This window comes from Callionymus lyra, chromosome 14 (assembly GCF_982586985.1).
Source record: "Callionymus lyra chromosome 14, fCalLyr1.hap1.1, whole genome shotgun sequence".
Taxonomy (NCBI): domain Eukaryota; kingdom Metazoa; phylum Chordata; class Actinopteri; order Syngnathiformes; family Callionymidae; genus Callionymus; species Callionymus lyra.
In genome coordinates, this window is record NC_141831.1 from 17688568 (window position 1) to 17706306 (window position 17739).

The following is a 17739-nucleotide window of genomic DNA, read 5'->3' on the forward strand; positions in this document are numbered from 1 at the left end:
TTTAAAAAACGTTTTTGTTTGTTAGTTTATAATAGTTGTAATCTCAGACACCAAAATTATATTTCATTTTAATTACATTTTTGGTCAAAAATTTCAAAATTTGTTTGAATTTCTCTTGACAAGAAGTAAATTAAACAACAAATGTATACATTTAGAGAAACGTGAAAGCTGTATATTCCGGTAAGACATTACGAGGTTCTGATACCGACCTTCTCCAAGAGGTACCCGATCACCAGGAAGCCTTTCCCTCCCAACATCTGCTCCTGCATGGCCACGGAGCTCTTCAGCAGCTCCACCAGGAAAGCCAATAAAGTGGCGCTACAACACAAACATTTCATTACCTGCCGCGCAGACGTCCAGATACCGAACACACGCGCGATAAATCATCGTGTCGTCGAGTTCGCCGGGAGACAAACTCCAGCGTTTATCAACGGTGGATCTATGGCTACCGTCTCGCTGATAACATGTGTGCGGCGGTGACTGATGTCGCTTTGTTACGGCGTTAGAGGTCACGCGATGGTGAGCGGATTAGGATCTGACAAAGATGTCTTATACAAGCAGCTACTTCCTGCTCACGTCACGGTCGTAACGAACGCTCTGGAGACAGAAGCGTCTTCTCACCAGACGGACGTGTCCACGGAGCTGTCGTTGAGCTGCTTGTAGTCCAGCTGGGCGAAGAGAGGGAAGAGGACCTGGATGCCACCGATGGAGTGGATGGCGCTGTGGATGGAGTGAGTGACGATGGCCTTCACATCCTGCAGGGAAGAGAAACAAATTAACAACAAAGGAGGGAAGAAGTTCTCGGCGACCACTTTATATATACTGTAACTTTAGGTAAGGTAAGGTAAGGTAAAACTTTATTGAAAAATTGTTTTTTCCAGTAGCCAGCAATTTTTCATAATCAATAAAAAATAATAAATAAAAAATAAAATAAGAAAAGAACATAAGAGGAAGAACAAGATGACACAATCTAAGTCTAAAGATAAAGATAAAGATAAAGAACATAGGTCAAAGAAAAACAACAAACACAAAGGATACAAAGACTAACATAGAACAGAACATCCAGATACTCTCACTCCACTCCTGCCCCCGAACTCAGAATTGTACAATTTAATAGCCCGAGGGATGAATGAGTTCCTGAGTCTATTTGTTTTGCACCTATTTTAGTGAGGCGTCGTCAAGCCTTGAGTTTAAAGGACAAAAATGATTTTTATTATATTTATTTCATTGTTTATATTTCAATAAAGTTGGTCTAAAATATGATTAATAGTTTTCATTTTATTTATAAATAACTTACAAATATTCACAGTATTATTCCGTCTTTTGTTGCAAATTAACTTCCTGCCTCTAGATTACGCAGCTAAAGCAAACCATAAAATCTTGCGAGTTCCCGTCGATGACTGAGGACAAGAGGATACAGTCGACTCCAGCCGCTTTTAAAGGTGGTGTTTGGACATATTTTGGTTTCAAAATAAATGAAAACAGTTACGACTTCGTCAAGAGTCATGTGGTCTGAAAATTCTGCAACACCAGAGTCAAGTACTGGACAATACTACAAATATATACTTGTTACTACAGTATCACTATATATATTAAATGTCGTCCCTGTTGTGGTACACATATAGTATCAACAAATCCTCGCCAATACACACCATAACTGCATAGAATATTGTTTCATTTTATAATGAGTTTATTATTTATTTAAAAAAATGACAGACAAAAATATTATATAAGGAAATTATTATTTTATTTAACATTATATTTAAAATAAGGAAAATTTAAAGAAGTACAGTAAAGTGCTGACAGTAAAGTTATATTTAGAGATGAACTAGTAATGCAAAAGTAAAACAAGTCAAAAATCGAAGTGTTAGTTTGCTGTTTACATTTTTTTTTACGTAATAGTATTATAGTTTTACTATGAACTTATAAGGGTTGCACAAATAAAGCCACACTTTGTGTACATTTAAAACTTAAAATGGCTCCATTAGAGTGTTTTCCTAGTTCTTCAAAACTACCGGATAAAACGATGCTCATCTCTTCGTGTATGAACAAAGGATAGATCTACTGCTGTGGTGGACAAATCAAGCTCCTTCGTGAGTAAACCAGGAAGCTACACAACTCTCTTAAGAAACTATACAATAGATAAACTAAATTGAGAGATTTCTTACAGCAAAATGACCAACAAGAATATTTCAAAAGCAAAATACTACGAGACAATAACCAATGTTGCACTCGTCAGAGCTTCAAGTGTTGCAGTGCATTATGGGATGTAAATAGGTCTGCTCACCTGCAGCATGAGAGCGTGGGGCGAGTGAACAAAGATGGAGGCGTTTTCCCTGGGTGAAGACTCCAGGCACAGCTGAGCATCTGTGGCCTTGGCGTTGTAGGTGAAGGAGATGGAGCTGGCCAGCTTCCCATCGTACAACACCTGCTTGTGGTGCTCGGCCAGGTGGATGTCGCTCTCCGACTTGAACTTGAAGGTGCTCTGTCCGGTGGAGAGAAGAGATTTGCGTTACAACTTTCAGAGCGACGTTAGACGTTAAATCATGATCTTATAAAGTGTATAAAAACATCAGTGCTAAGTGCTTACATAAATGGTACTACTATATGGAAGTAGATCAGTGCCATCAAAATATGGAATTCAACATAGTACCTTTTGTTCATTCAAATTATGATTATTTTCTTTCAATATTTGAATTCAATAATTAATACATTGAACACGTTCCAATAATTATTTGATTTTGAAGTATACTTAATTTTTTATCGTAAAATTAAATTGAATCATTTTTATATGGATTTTTTTTCTTAGAATAATTCTATGAAAACTGCATTTTTTTTTTAAATAAATCATTTAAAAAATATTTTAAAAGGCTAAGAATTACAACGAATATTTTGAAAAAGGAAAATGGATTTTTTTGAATTAGAATATTAAACAGTATGTGTTAAAAAAACGATTTATATTGACGCTACTCAATTTCTTTAAATTCAATTATAATGGAAAAGTTTGTGAATTATATTATTAAATAAAAACAAATTTAAACTTACGCTAAAAAATCAATTATTTTAATAATGCAATAAAATTAAAATACAACCTTTTAATATACAATTTTTGTTATTGAAATTTCTTGTTTTAATGAGTATTAAATAAAAATGCAACCCTTCAATATTCCTATTGAACTAATAAACCTCCAACGAAATACAGTATTGCAGCACGATTGTATACATCACAGATCCAGGGTCTGTATTTTCGGCGCTGATACAAACAAAGACATGAAGATGAAACGGTCTCAGTGGAGAACATTGTTTCTCGGCTCATCAGAGGTTCTCAGCCAGTACACGCAGGAAAGCCCACGGCGGCTCAGAGACCTGCAGGCCCGTCTTGTTCCAAACCTTTCATCCGAGGTCTACTGTGGAAAATGTGCCCTGAGCTGTTTCAACCGAGCTGCTCCAGATTTAACACTAACGACAAGATTGCGCTGCACATGAAACACAAAAACAATCCACATGTTTCCAAGCGTCAACCTTTGTCTGCGGTTCCCTTTCGGTAGAGTTTTAGTGGAATTTTGGGTCAGTTTCTTTACATACGTCTCTCAAGGTGAATCAATGCTACATCCAAGTGTCGGTATGTGATCGTCTGTCTTTGAGTGAAATAACTCAAAAACGGATCTTAACAATATGTTCAGGAAATTACAATTTGGTTCCGAATCACCATCTGGATCCACAAATTATTTGAAGAGTCACTCGTTACGCCTCTTTACGGTCTTAATGCCTGCTTATGCAAGGGAGTTCCTGAACACTACTGCCACCTACTGTCCCACTGACCTCACTGCTTCCAATTAATTAAATGTTCAGAATTTCAGTTGAGGTCAGAGTTCATGGAAAGATTAAAGAAATAGATTAAAAATAAGAAAATGAGAAAGAAGACATTCAAATAAAAGAGGTTGAACCTGTAAGAATCGTTCATAAATACATGTAAAATACTTTCTGGCTGTAGATGAGCTGCTTGGCAGGGGTCTGGGGTAATAACGTGTTATCTGATGAATTATTAGGAAGATTAGATTTAAACAGTTTTATTAAAATGTTCATTAAATCAAAGGAAATCAATAGTTAATCGCAGTTTAGGAAGGAATTTGCTGGGATTTTCTGGAAATTGTCCGTAAGGTATGAGTGTGTGCGTGTCAATGGTTGTGTGTCTTTGTGTGTCCTGCGACAGACTGGCATCCTGTCCAGGGTGTCCCCACCTCTCGCAAGTAGAATCTGGGATAGGCTTCAGCCCCCCCGCGACCCCCATAAGGGATTAAGCGGTAAAGAAAATGAATGAATAAAAGCATTCTACGACCAACATTTGATTAAATCAACAAACTAAACACTAATACCTGCATATTATGATGAAATTAGATCAATTAAATACATTCATTTATTTAATTAAATTATGTTTTAAAATAGTATTTATATATATACTGTATATACACGCATATATTCTGTCTCTTATCATAACAACAAGCACTACATATGGATGGTACAACAAATATTTGTCTCTAGAAATCCGACAAACACACAAAGGCTTACAATAATACACACAAGTGTACGAGTGTCCAGACTGACTCACACGCTTCATTAACCAGGGTCTAGATTGTTGGCAGCGTTTTATAACGTGGACATCTGGACCCGGGTTACGTCGTTCTACCGCGACTCAACCAAGGACAAGAAGAACCGCGAACAATAGAAATATAAGTCACAGAGAAAAGAAAAGACAGAAGATGAAATGTCAGCATCGAGACGTAGAAGATGCAGAAAAAACCGACGCGGCTTTTTCTGTGTCAGTGACACGCATTGTATCTGCGACACGACACGACGCATCATCGTTCCACTGTCACACCGAGAGACGACACATGCAGCAAGAAACACAAAATGCCGTGTCATGTATATTTGCTACGAGCTCGGATAAAATAAGCATCTCCACCGTCAACGCAGCCTGAAGAGGAGCAGCTTCTGGAGCTATCGGGGTTCTTTAATGTTCTCCGCGGGCCTGTGAGGAGCCTCTGCTGCTCCATACAGCGGAGCAATCATCGCTACGATCCGCCTCAGGAAGTGTAGCCGTCGAACAAATCAGTATTCAGGCCACAGACGCAGCAAACCCCAGGCAACGGGTCATTACGTGGAGAGTTTTCTGGCTGATGTTTTAGCATAAGAAAAGAGAGGCTGGCAGGTACAAATGCCACAAGTGGGTTTAAATCACAACGTTCAGTACAACGTTTCTGACGAAAAGAAATACAATGTTTTCTTTTCTAAAAAACGTACCATAAAGTGCTTTCAAAAAGCCTGAATAATCAAGTGAGAATATCAGTTCTACCACTGAGCCCACATGATATTCTAGGACTGTATTAAATAGATTTTTTTAAGCTCAATTAAACACTGTATCCCAATAAAAATCTTATTTTGAATCATACAAATGCAAATAGTTGGGTATTTAAATTGCTACGAAAAACAACACAAATATTTAAAAATAGATTGAAAAGGATTTATTTTGATCTAATTCTATACAATTGAGGGGAAAAAATGCTACCCATAAATTAGGATTCCGTAGCCAATAATTATGTTTTTCTTACCATGTGAAAATGGCATTGTTGGAAAAAAAAAAAAAAAGATTGTTAAAAAAAGAATAGTAGGTAATTTAAGTAAGTAAGTAAGTAAGTAATATTTATTTATATAGCGCTTTTCGAGAGCAGGGTCACAAAGCGCTTAAACAATCAAAACAATACTCAAAAAAGTACATACTTTAAAGATCAAGATAATACTGAGAACAACACAGGAGTTTGAGAAATTCAAGGAAAAGCCTGAAAATTTAATTTAAGCATTTATTTGGGTGACGATTTTATTTAAATCATAATACAAATAACGGAAAAATGCATGAACAAAGGTGCTGTATTTTAACATATACATACAGAATAAATATATTCAAAATGTTGTCTAAAGTAAACTAGTAATAGTAAAAATAATAATAGTAAATAAACTAAATATAATGATTGATTCATCATAAATATTATCAGTTTTATAGTTTGTACCTGACATAAACTAAAGGGCCAAACTTTGCCTCTGCTGACTTGGAAGCTAAATTCCGCATCATAAATGAGTAAATGTGTTTTAAAGGAGCCGCGGTGAAGTTTTACACGAGACTTCCGAGCCTCAGGTCGTCGTGGGTAAACAAACTGAAAGATGCCCAGATGACCGACAGGCTGCCAAGAAAAAGCGGGAGACAGTTGGTGAGGTGCGGCAGCGACGGTCCAGCCAAGACGCAGAGACTTCTGGGATCCGAATTAAGAACAAATTGAAAGAAATTATATATATTTTCCAATATTTAAGTTTCCAACCGTCTTCATCTGCATCATGGAGTCGTGTTGGAACTTCCATCTGCTGCCTCTAATTCACCCATTCGTCACCATTTGCTCCTCATTTCTCTGCTCGAATCCTCTAAATGGTATCAGGTCCAAAAAGTTGCTCAACATCTATCATAGGTGTTTGAATCCATTAAATGTCCTGACAGTGTGTGAGATTCATCACTTTGAAAAAGTCACGCACCTATTAGATTACCTGCATGACGACAGCTGCAGCCGACAGCTCTGGCTGCTGGGAAATATGAACACGCCGCCGTGTTTTGCATCTTGATCGTCTCTGCTCGGCTAGAATTACCGCCTTGAAAATCTTTTTCTAAAGATTTACTATTATTTATCGACGTGAGAAGCCGGGGAAAGATCGACGGCGCGTCCCCGACGATGTGACACCGTCGTTCTCTTCGGGGTGTCGAGTGATGCATGAGACTCATTTGTGCCGAAGCGCGGCGCGATGATGAAGTCTTACCTTGTATCCCGGGCCGAGCTGGTGGATGGCGAAGATCTGCGCCGGGTTGAGAGCTTCGCTGAACACGTAGATGGCGCCGAGTTGGCCGCAAAACACTCGGTTGGCGTCCGCCGTCTCTGACGAGCCCAGGAAACACTTGTCGTAGCTCTGAAGAATAGAAAAGCTCATTGAAACGAATCAGATTGAATTAGTTTTATAAAAGTAGTCCCTCGCCATATCGCAGTTATTCTGCTCTCTCGCGGATTTATATATTCTTCGCATAAAGTACTACAAACACTATTTTGCACGTGGTTTAATGTCGGCATTAAATTCACGTAAAAACAGTTGAAACTAATTATATATAATTTGTGTTTCATTTATTTTCAGTAGTTTACAGGTTGTTTTTAATTTTTAACTAATCTTGGCTGGCATTTATTTATTTAAAAAAAAAAAAGATTAATACAATTGTATTAAGAATATGTCATATATTTATTACTAATATAATAAAATAAAAATAATAAGCAGAAAGACCTAATGACACAAATAAGTGTGTTAGAAAAAAAACAACCTGTAAAGAAAATGTAATATATTGTAAATAATGAAATAATCACATATATTTGCAATGGGCAGTAAAACCTTATGACATAAATAAGCGTTGTTTAAATAAAGTAAGTCTGTAAAAAAAAGGTTTATATTTTGGATGGAAATACAATATATTTAATACTAGTAATATCTGTATGAGCAGAAAAATAAGTGTTATCTAAAAAAACTAAAACTTTATGTTAAATTCAAACAGTAAAATAACATTTGTTGACATTAAAAAAAGTCCTGTTTTTTACTAGTTTACAAGTTGTTTTTTAACTAATCTTGACCGGCATTTATCAAAAAAATTAAATAAAGATGAATAGAATCATATTTAAGAAAATGTCATATATTTATTACTACTGTAATTAAATACAATTAGTAATAAGAAGAGAAACACAATGACACAAATAATTGTGTTAGAAAAAAACAAATCTGTAAAGAAAATGTAATATATTGTAAATACTGAAATAATCACATACATTTGCAATGGAAATATGACATAAATAAGAGTTGTTTAAAGAAAGTAAGTCTGTAAAAAAAGGCTTATATTTTAGATGGAAATATAATATGTTTAATACTAGTAATATTTGTATGAGCAGAAAAATAAGTGTTATCTAAAAAAAACAAAACTTTATGTTAAATTCAAACAGTAAAATAACATTTGTTGACATTAAAAAAGTCATGTTTTTTACTAGTTTAAAGGTTGTTTTCTTTTACTAATCTTGACTGAAGCTAGCATCTTGACGCATCAAAAGTAACAGGTTACTTCAAAGAAAACATTTTTCGAAATAATAAACATTTCACAAGTTTTTCTTTCCTTGCGGCCCAGTAACAATTGTCCCTCAGTCATGTTTACACATAAAATGCAGCTCCGACCAAACAGTACGTTTCCATGGAGCAGTTGTGCAACTCAGGATGTGATTTAATTCAGGCAATAATCTGCTCTGTTGTAATTCCACTAAACCTTGACTGACCCAGACCAGCACTTGTTCAAATACATGGATGTGTGTGGCAACATACGCATGGTTCACAAGTCAAAAGTTTAAAGCCACTGGGACGAATTCCTAAGAGCGAGTTGCTCATCAACCTGATCCAAAGGACAAACGTTCGTTTCCAACGATGAAGAGATGATTTGTGCGAAAGCAAAAGTGTGTTCTCACGTCGTTGGTGTTGACGTGCCAGGCCATGTCACCGTAAGAGACCAGCTGCCCGTTGACGTAGCATCGGATCTCAGAATTCCTCCAGCGGTTGTAGATATGGACGATGCTGATCATGTACCACTGCAGGGAGAACATACAAGAGGGTCAGAGGTCGACTCTTTGATTAGCCGAGTCAGCAAATAAAAAATATGTACATTTATATCTTAAATGAAGATGTGATGTATTTGATTGTATTTGCAATATATTTATCTAATGTTATATATTGTATTGTATGATGACATAAAAAAGCACTAAAACTTACAACATAAATAAGTTATTTAAAGAAACATTTAAGATGAAAATGTAATACATCGAATACTTATGTACTTAATATATTTACATTACATTATTATGTATTATTATTACTACATTAATACATAGAATTATAAATAAGCAGAAAAAAACGTACCACATTAATACGTCGTATTTTAAATATAAGTCAGTTAAATACAAGTAAAAAGAAAAGATTATTATTTGAAAAGAAAATGTTGTATTTTGTAATGTATTGTAATATATTGTAATATTGTATGATAACATGAAAACAGCAATATGCAGAAAAACCTCACAAATTAAATAACTTATTTAAAAAAATCTGTAGAGAAAATTTAAATAATGGATTTACATTTTAGAAGCCAATGTTATACAATAATAATCATATACAGTAATTACACATAACAGAAAAACGTTGCCAAATTACTAAACTTGTTTTTATTTTTTTATATGCAATTACAAAAACATTTTTTTTTAACATGAAAATGTTATATATTTAAATGTATTTGTACTATATTTATATAATGTAATATATGTATACAGTTTATAATTACATATAACTATTAACAAGGAGAAAACCTGACTTAATTTGACATTGTATAAAAAAATTAAAAACATAATTAAAGAAAGATGTTATATTTAATTTTTTTATTTTAGAAAATCATATATAATTATTACATTTATAATAACAGACAATAAGTAATAAGCAGACCCAGCAACAAAAATAAGTGTTGTGTATGTAATGTAATTATATAAGTTGTTTGTATACATATATATATATATATATATATATATATATATATGTATATATACATATATATATATATATACTGTATATATATTTATATATGTATACAAACAACTTATATAATTACATACATTTGTAATAATGAGGAAAACCCTACATATATATGCGATTTACATACATATAAGAGATGAAAATATTATAGATTTTAACTAACGTTTAATAAAGTACAATTTATAAAAAGCAGAAGAATAGGTGTTATTTAAACAAACACAAACTTTACGTTGAACAGTCAATCAGTGCATGAGGAACACGTGAAGATAAAAAATAACATAAACGATTATTTCTACACACAATAAAAAAATATCCCTCGAGTTGATGAGTTTTTCCTCGGCTCTAAAGAATCTGCTGACGAAGCTGTACTTGACTTAAAAAAAAATGCTATTCCAGCACTTGTGTAACTATCTACGGCTCAAGTCGCAGCAGAAATAATGTCTGGTTCAATCAAAGACGCACAAGATGCTTCATTGATTCATCTGCTCCCAGGAGGAGTGTTCTCGCCGATAACATGCACGGCTCCCGAGGGGAAGACTCCACACAGGATCCACAAATACCCTCGTGTAAGCCGGCAACAAAAAAAAAAATCGCACACTCTTACACGTGCACACAACACACTGTGAGGCACCGTGACTTCTAAATTGATCCAATAGAAGCCTCGGAACTTTGTTAGGAAGCGAAGAGATTTTACCAGGTCAGCAAGTGTGTGTGTGTGTGTGTGTGTGTGTGTGTGTGTGTGTGTGTGTGTGTGTGTGCTGACAGAGTGTGTTCTCAAAAGACAGATCGTATCAACACAAACGTGACAGGAGGAGACGAGGTGTTCTCTCACCTTCCGAGGCTGGAAGTCGTACTTGACACAGTGCTGGAAACCTTTTCCTTTGGACTTCAACGACGTCACGATGAGACAGTTTCCCACGAAGTGAGCGGAGTATCCGATGCCTTTGCTCGTGCGAAAACTGAAGAAGAAAATGATTAAGAAGATTCTTTTTCTACTTCCTGTTTCTTTAATTAGTCTCTTTTTCTTTATGTTGGAGTGAAATATTTAACAAAAAAAGAGTTGGTTTTTTTCACTTTGGTGTTTTAACATGAATAAAAATAGACTATTGAATAAACTAAAACATGATTTAAGCCTTTAATCTAATTATTAATTCAAAGACGATTTAAAAAACAGACGTCATGGTCTGACAATAGAGAAACAAACAAATAAATGAATAACTGACGCAATTATGTGGAGATCGTCATGTTATATACGTTGTTTTTAACATAAATTTCCAACTAGAACCCACCAGGATGCTTGAATCTACGTAGAACATACAAAAAGTCCCACAATGCAACAGCTACTTGTAGCCTGAATTAGCAAGGTTAGCAGCTGACATATTAAATTAAATTGTTATAAAGTTTCCATTTATTACGACATTTCAGCAGAAAAGCAAAGCTTAGACATTTTGTTTTTACTTAAATAAAAAAAAGGCTTTATTTAATAAACTAAAACATTGCTTAACGATTTACTTAATGATTATTAATTAAAAAACAATAATAAAGACACATCACTGACAATATGTTGAGCAACGCAATCATTTGCGATCAAAGAAATATAAATAAATAATTGATGCAGATTTTTCTAAACATTAACGTGCAGATCTTCATGTTAACGTGTTTGTTTTTAACATACATGTACGACATCAATAACCCACCAGCATGCATCAAACGATCGAAAACAAAAACATATTTATAACGAAGAAAAGTCCCATAATGCATTAGCTGAAGTTCTTAATATTTAAAATCGAATTTATCAAAAGAAATCAGTGATTCTACTTTTTTTTAAAGTTGGAACCTTTAAGCCTTAATTAGTGATAAACAGACGGATGAACATACATTTGAAGCACTGACTTCTATTAAGTCACATTTAAATTGAAATATATTACAATATTTCAGCAGAAAATGATGTTAGATAATATGGATAACATGTTAGATGTTAAAAATCATATTGTTGTTATATTTACTTGACTTGACCACAATCCAACAAGGCTTTCAACCTCTACAAAAAAAACCTGCTGAGAGATTAATCTTATTTCATATTCACACGTCTAATATTCCAAGATCTTGTGAAACCAATTTGGTCTCGTCTCTCATCGCATCAGCGTTATTTCCCACAGCACAGATTTACTGCAATAAACTCTTCAACCGAGTCATTAAGTTCCTCAAATGGATGAAAATAAATCACGTGTCGTCAGATTCTCGCAGCCAGGAGGAAACAAAGAGAAGACACTTTGAAAAGGAGGATCACAGGAGAACGTGGTCAGCGAGCTAATCTGACCCCCGGATCCATGAGTGTTATCGGGGTCTTCGGGCCACTATCAGAGTAACAGCTGGAGCAACAGCTGGATCTGTGGCTGGACGATAACACTTGAAGCCAAGTGGAGCTCCCACCCGCACGCCTCAACCCGTTACCATGGAAACACCACTACATCTTGAGCTCCTCTCTCAGAAGTCCTTCAAAAAAAAAAGAAGGAAGACTCCTATTGTCGACAGTAAACTTCTGAGACCTTTAGAAAAAAAAGCTTTTTGTGGCTAATGGGGCTCGAACAGGTGCGACGAGGAAAAACGCTTCAGTTGAATCAAAGGTCAACGTTAATGAAGCTTTTACTGCCTGTGTTTTAAATATATAATATGTATATAATTTGTCGTGGTGGCGTTACATAAAAAATGAAATAATATGAATGAAGTAAAAAGAGATTCATAAAATAAACTAAATCATTAAATAAAATAAGAGACGTCACGATAAAACGGCATCTAAATAAATAGTGAACAATTCATAAAATACATTAAATTGAATTAAACAATATTCATGATTCGGAAATCAGATAGCTGTCGTGAACAAATATATTTATTTTAATTACTTTACTTAAATGTATAGTTCTTTTTTTAGCTTGGTTTTGATAGCAGAACATTATAAATATTTTTTTGGTTTAAAGAATCCCAAAATAACGAGCAAATTTTATTTACTTTATTTGTTTTTTATAAATAATTTATTATTAATTTTGCCTTATTTTAAATTCAAGAGTTGAATACAATAATATAAACCATTATAATTATTTTACACTTTTAACTTTTTAGAATGATTTGTTTATGCATTTTCAATAAATATCATTATTATTATATATAATAATATTATATATATAACATATAACTATAAAGAATATAATTTAAAAAAAATGCTAATAGCAGCAGTAATAGTAAATAATAGTATTAATTATTATTTTTTACAATAAATGAAATACATTTGTTTTAATGTATCTAGATTATGCAACTACGATTTGTTAGTTCTGACCATGATTTTCATGTCATCTCACTTCGACCCTGAGATAACTGTTTTTTTTATTCATTAAAATTAGGATTTTGAAGCATCTTTTCGAAGGCGCGCCAGAGTCTCTACTCACCAATAGAGGTAAGGTTTGTCTTTGTCGACGTTGATGTTGTTGAGCGGGTCCTGGCGAAACCACGTGTTGATAGTGAATCCATTTTGATAAGGCCATTTGGCAATTGGTGGCAACGCAATGGCCTGGAGGACAGAAACAGTTTCAGACGTGAGTTCAACACAATTATTCCAACAAACTTATCAAATAAACTTAAAGAGATAGTTCGCCCCAAAATGTAATCTTCACTCATTTTCTACTCGCCCTCATGTCGACTACGGGTTGTGATTATTTTCAAAGTAATCAGTTCCTTTTTAGAGTTATTGACAAAAATGTTTGTTCATTTTAATGTAGCGACTGGAGCTCAGTCTTCGTCCTAAAAGTCTCACTTAAAAAAATGTAAATACCTCCATACTGTTCATCTGTAACGTCTATCTTGTATTGAAGCTTTGACAAGAGAAATTGTTTCGGAAAGTAATTCAATATTTTAAGATGGTTAATAGTGGAAGTTATCGGTCTCTCAGTTCCTGCCTGACGTCTTTCGTCATTGAAACACAATGCAAGTGTCACCTAGCCTAGCAGTGTGCTCTAAAAACAAGTTTAAAACATACACTTGTTGAATATTTTTACGGAACAATTCCTTTTGTCGAGGCTTCATCACAAGACGGCCGTTACAAAACAAGGAGAACGGAGGTATTTGGTTGTTATTAGGCGAGTCATTTTGGACAAAACTGAAGAGGAAGATGGTCTACCAGCTAGCATAGCAGCTAGCCTAACAGTGTCCGCTAAAAACATGCTTAGAATATAGACTTCGATACAAGATGGACGTTACAGACGAGCAGTGTGGACGTATTTGGATGTTTTTAAGTGTCTTTTTTGACGAAGATGAAGCCAGTCTACCTGCTAGCATAGCAGCTAGCCTAACAGTGTCCGCTAAAAACATGCTTAGAATATAGATTTCGATACAAGATGGACGTTACAGACGAGCAGTGTGGACGTATTTGAAAGTTTTTAAGCGTCTTTTTTGACGAAAATGAAGCCAGTCTAGCAGCTAGCCTAGCAACTAGCATAACAGTGTCCGCTAAAAACATGCTTAGAATATAGACTTCAATACAAGATGGACGTTACAGACGAGCAGTGTGGACGTATTTGGATGTTTTTAAGCGTCTTTTTTGACGAAGATGAAGCCAGTCTACCAGCTAGCCTAGCAGCTAACCTAGCAGCTAGCCTAGCAGCGCCTGCTAAAAACAATCTTAAAATATACTTGGACTTGTTTAATCTTCCCCGGAACAATCCCTCTTGTCGAGGCTTCAATACAAGATGGTCGTTACAAACAAGGAGAACGGAGGTATTTGGATGTTTTTAAATGTGTATTTTTGGACAGAGATTCATCCGAGCATGAGTCGATACTTTAAAATGAACAAACATTTTTGTCTATAACTCTAAAAAGAGACAGATCACTGTGAAAATAATCCCAACCATTAGTCTACATGAGGATGAGGAGAAAATAAGTGAAAATTAACTTTAAGATTGTTTTCTGATTGAATGCAAACCGACTATCTTGGAGGAGAAGGAAAATCTTCCTCTGAATATTAGAAAAGATGAATTCAACTGCAGGTATATTCTTAAAAAAAACCTGTTAACATTCAGTTTGAAAAGAGCTTTTGAAGTTTTGAATCGGTTGGTTCCGCCGAAGTGTCTCTCACCGCTGCACTGCGTCCTGGAAAATTGAAGAAGGTATCTGGACCATGTCTCTGAGGCATCTGGTTCAGGACCGACAGCAGCTTGATGGCGTGTCTGGGCTGTGAAGACACGTGAGAGAGGACGAGTTATTATCTGCTCATTGTCTCTCCATCGGGGGAAGAGAAAAGTAAACCCTCGGCGTCACATCATGGATCGATGACCCTTCGATCGCTCCTCCCCCTCAACAACACCTATAATACCATGGCAACCCTGGATCGATGGGTCAGTTCAGAGAGAGAGAGAGAGAGAGAGAGAGAGAGATAAGGCAGGAGGAGAGGGAGAAGTGAAAGGAAGGTTGATGCTCTTTCTCCGGATCGCTGATCACTGACCAGCGGTGGTCGTCGTCCTGGAGGCTGCGTGAGGTGGAGATTGACGAGAGGCGAAGACGCCGTATTGATCGGCTAAAGCACCAGAAACACTTTGTTCACCATCTGGGCCTCGTGAGCCCATCAGTTGGCGGCGGCGGCGTGGAGGTCCGACCGGAACCATTGACGCTTGTTATTGATGAATATCGTTTCATTTACACAAGTCCCTCGTGATAAGTTTAGAAAAGCAAGGATAAAAATAGATCAGACTTAAATGTAAATAACAAAAATATAATATTAGTTTATCTATGAATAAATGTTCTTTGTTTTCCCGAATGTATGCGTGTTTTAATATTGTTTTTTTTATTTATTTATTATTTAGTTGTTTTATTTCATTATGAATAATGCAATATATATATATATATATATATATATATATATACCATTATAATTATTTTACACTTCTATATACATATATATATATATATATATATATAAAATTAGATAAATATCATTGAATATAATATTCGTTTAAATCATTATAAAAGTAAACAATAGTAGAAGCTTTTGTTTATAGTTTTTTTTTTACAAATAATTAAATGATATATTTATTTTTTATTTGAATGAATACAACTAAAGGTTGTAATTCTTCATTACAAATTTGTAAAATAGGATTTCTCCATTTTAAATTTATAATTTAAATGTTTTTTTGTTGCTGCAAATTTCTCGATTTATTTGAACAGCAGAAAAAATTAAAAACTTAGTGGGAGGCACTGATTACAACACGCACCTTACTTATGGTTCCTTAAAATAAAATAACTCCCATGATACCTTTCTACACGCTGCTCTATTAAGTGACTACCAATAGGTCGCTACAGTTGTGTGTTTAAATTCCACGTCCATGTAGCTGTGTCAAAAAGGGATTGACAGCTCTGACGGGTTGACTGGGCGGCAAAGCCTTATAGAGGCTGTTCAATGAGTTGTTCATTGGGAGGAATGACACCTTATATGCAAATAAAAGTATTTGAATAAAGCATTAATAATGTTGATAATTCAAACTTGTCGAAAGTGTTAATCATTTCATGTTATGAAAAGAAAGTAGGTTTTTACGAGAGTATAAAAGCCCTGCAAAAAAAAACAGGGACATATTTATTTGTTTTTAATAAAGGGTGTCTGTGTTCATTTATACTTGAAAAAAGGGCAAAATTCTCCCTTCTCTGCTGTACTTTATGACAAGTCTTCTCCTCTATTATTTTCCATCACACCGGAGTGATCTTCTTTTTGGAGTTACCTTCCTGAAGGAGGTTTCCATCCATAATTCATTAAGAAAAGGTTGCACACTGCGGCGTTTGACACACACGAGACACGAACAACGTTCCATTACTGACAGAAAAAAACATCTCAAGAAATCGTATTTTGGGGGAAATTCCGCCCCAGAAATGTACTCTACCGCAACCCAAGTGTCGGCTAGAACCGGGGGTTGTGTAAGGAAAACAGGTTATTCTGGCTCGGTCCGCGAAATCTTGAAAAAGGCGTATTGGGTTTTAAATTCTATTAATATTTGATCGGCCTCGACTTTTATGCCTTTTCTCTTATAACCGCTCAGCCATGAAAATCCGATGTTTACAAGCTAGATTTGATTCTCGGTGTGATAATTCTCTGCGGTTTTTCTCGAATATGTAAAGGAATTAGCAAGTAGATTTGCAATGATTAGACTTAAAGCATCTGCATTTGGCTGACTCAGCGTTTTCACTTGACCCTGTCAGCAGACTTGTTATAGCTTTATCTTTCCTAAACATATATACTGTATTTATATACATGATAGTAAAGTTGCTTAAAAGTTGTCGATGTTCCATCTACACCAGCAGGAAAGAGCAGGAAAAGAAAGGAGATCTTACCCAGATGCTGTTGTCTCCTCTCAACATGCTGAAGAGCAGCTTCAGTTCCTTGACTGTGATGCTGTAACTGGCCATGACCCCCAACATGTCCACCAGGAGGTCTGCCGGAAACACACAGAAGAGACCCTAGTGAGGCACTCATGCTTGACGTCATTCTCGATCATGTTTTAGAAGCAGCGAAATATCATTTTGTGTCATTATTTTATTTTGAAATTCTAAATGAAAACGGTTTCAGTGGCTGAACATTGTGACTCAGATCTCCAGAGGAGTTAATAAAGTCAATCTAATCTAATATAAGATATATGATAGAGAACAGTCGACCCACCGAATAAGGGTAAAAGAAAATACATTTATAGACAAATTGAAGACACAACACCGACTATTAAAAAGATCGGAATAATTTAAATTGTTAAAGTCGAGTCTGTCAATTTATTCATTTCCTGTCAAATGTTTGGAGTGTAATTGTTTTCTTGTAAACAAATCATTTCTCACTCGTTAGTTCACTGTTGTTTTGTGTAACACGTCATCTTTCAATAGAGTATACATAAAATACATTTAGAAAACCGGTTGCAATCATTTCTATAGTGTGTAGATAATGAAACAGAACATTTACAAGTTAATAACTCAAATGTTTCACTTGCATTTGAAACTATTGTATGTAGTGTTTTGGTTTGGGTTGTTTCT

General features: G+C 35.0%; 1 protein-coding gene across 10 annotated transcripts in view; it reads right to left on the reverse strand.

Annotated features, from left to right (window-relative positions):
- Nucleotides 1–17739, reverse strand: part of nbeaa (neurobeachin a) — a 104498-nt gene that overhangs the window by 53870 nt on the left and 32889 nt on the right. For all 10 annotated transcript variants that reach the window (XM_087806622.1, XM_087806623.1, XM_087806616.1 and 7 more), the window contains exons 3-11: nucleotides 17056–17156; nucleotides 14816–14911; nucleotides 13134–13255; nucleotides 10523–10649; nucleotides 8583–8702; nucleotides 6859–7005; nucleotides 2288–2485; nucleotides 622–755; nucleotides 210–318 (exon numbers count right to left, since the gene is read on the reverse strand). In XM_087806622.1, coding sequence (XP_087662748.1) covers nucleotides 210–318; nucleotides 622–755; nucleotides 2288–2485; nucleotides 6859–7005; nucleotides 8583–8702; nucleotides 10523–10649; nucleotides 13134–13255; nucleotides 14816–14911; nucleotides 17056–17156 — 1154 coding nt within the window. The remainder of the gene's footprint in view (nucleotides 1–209; nucleotides 319–621; nucleotides 756–2287; nucleotides 2486–6858; nucleotides 7006–8582; nucleotides 8703–10522; nucleotides 10650–13133; nucleotides 13256–14815; nucleotides 14912–17055; nucleotides 17157–17739) is intronic.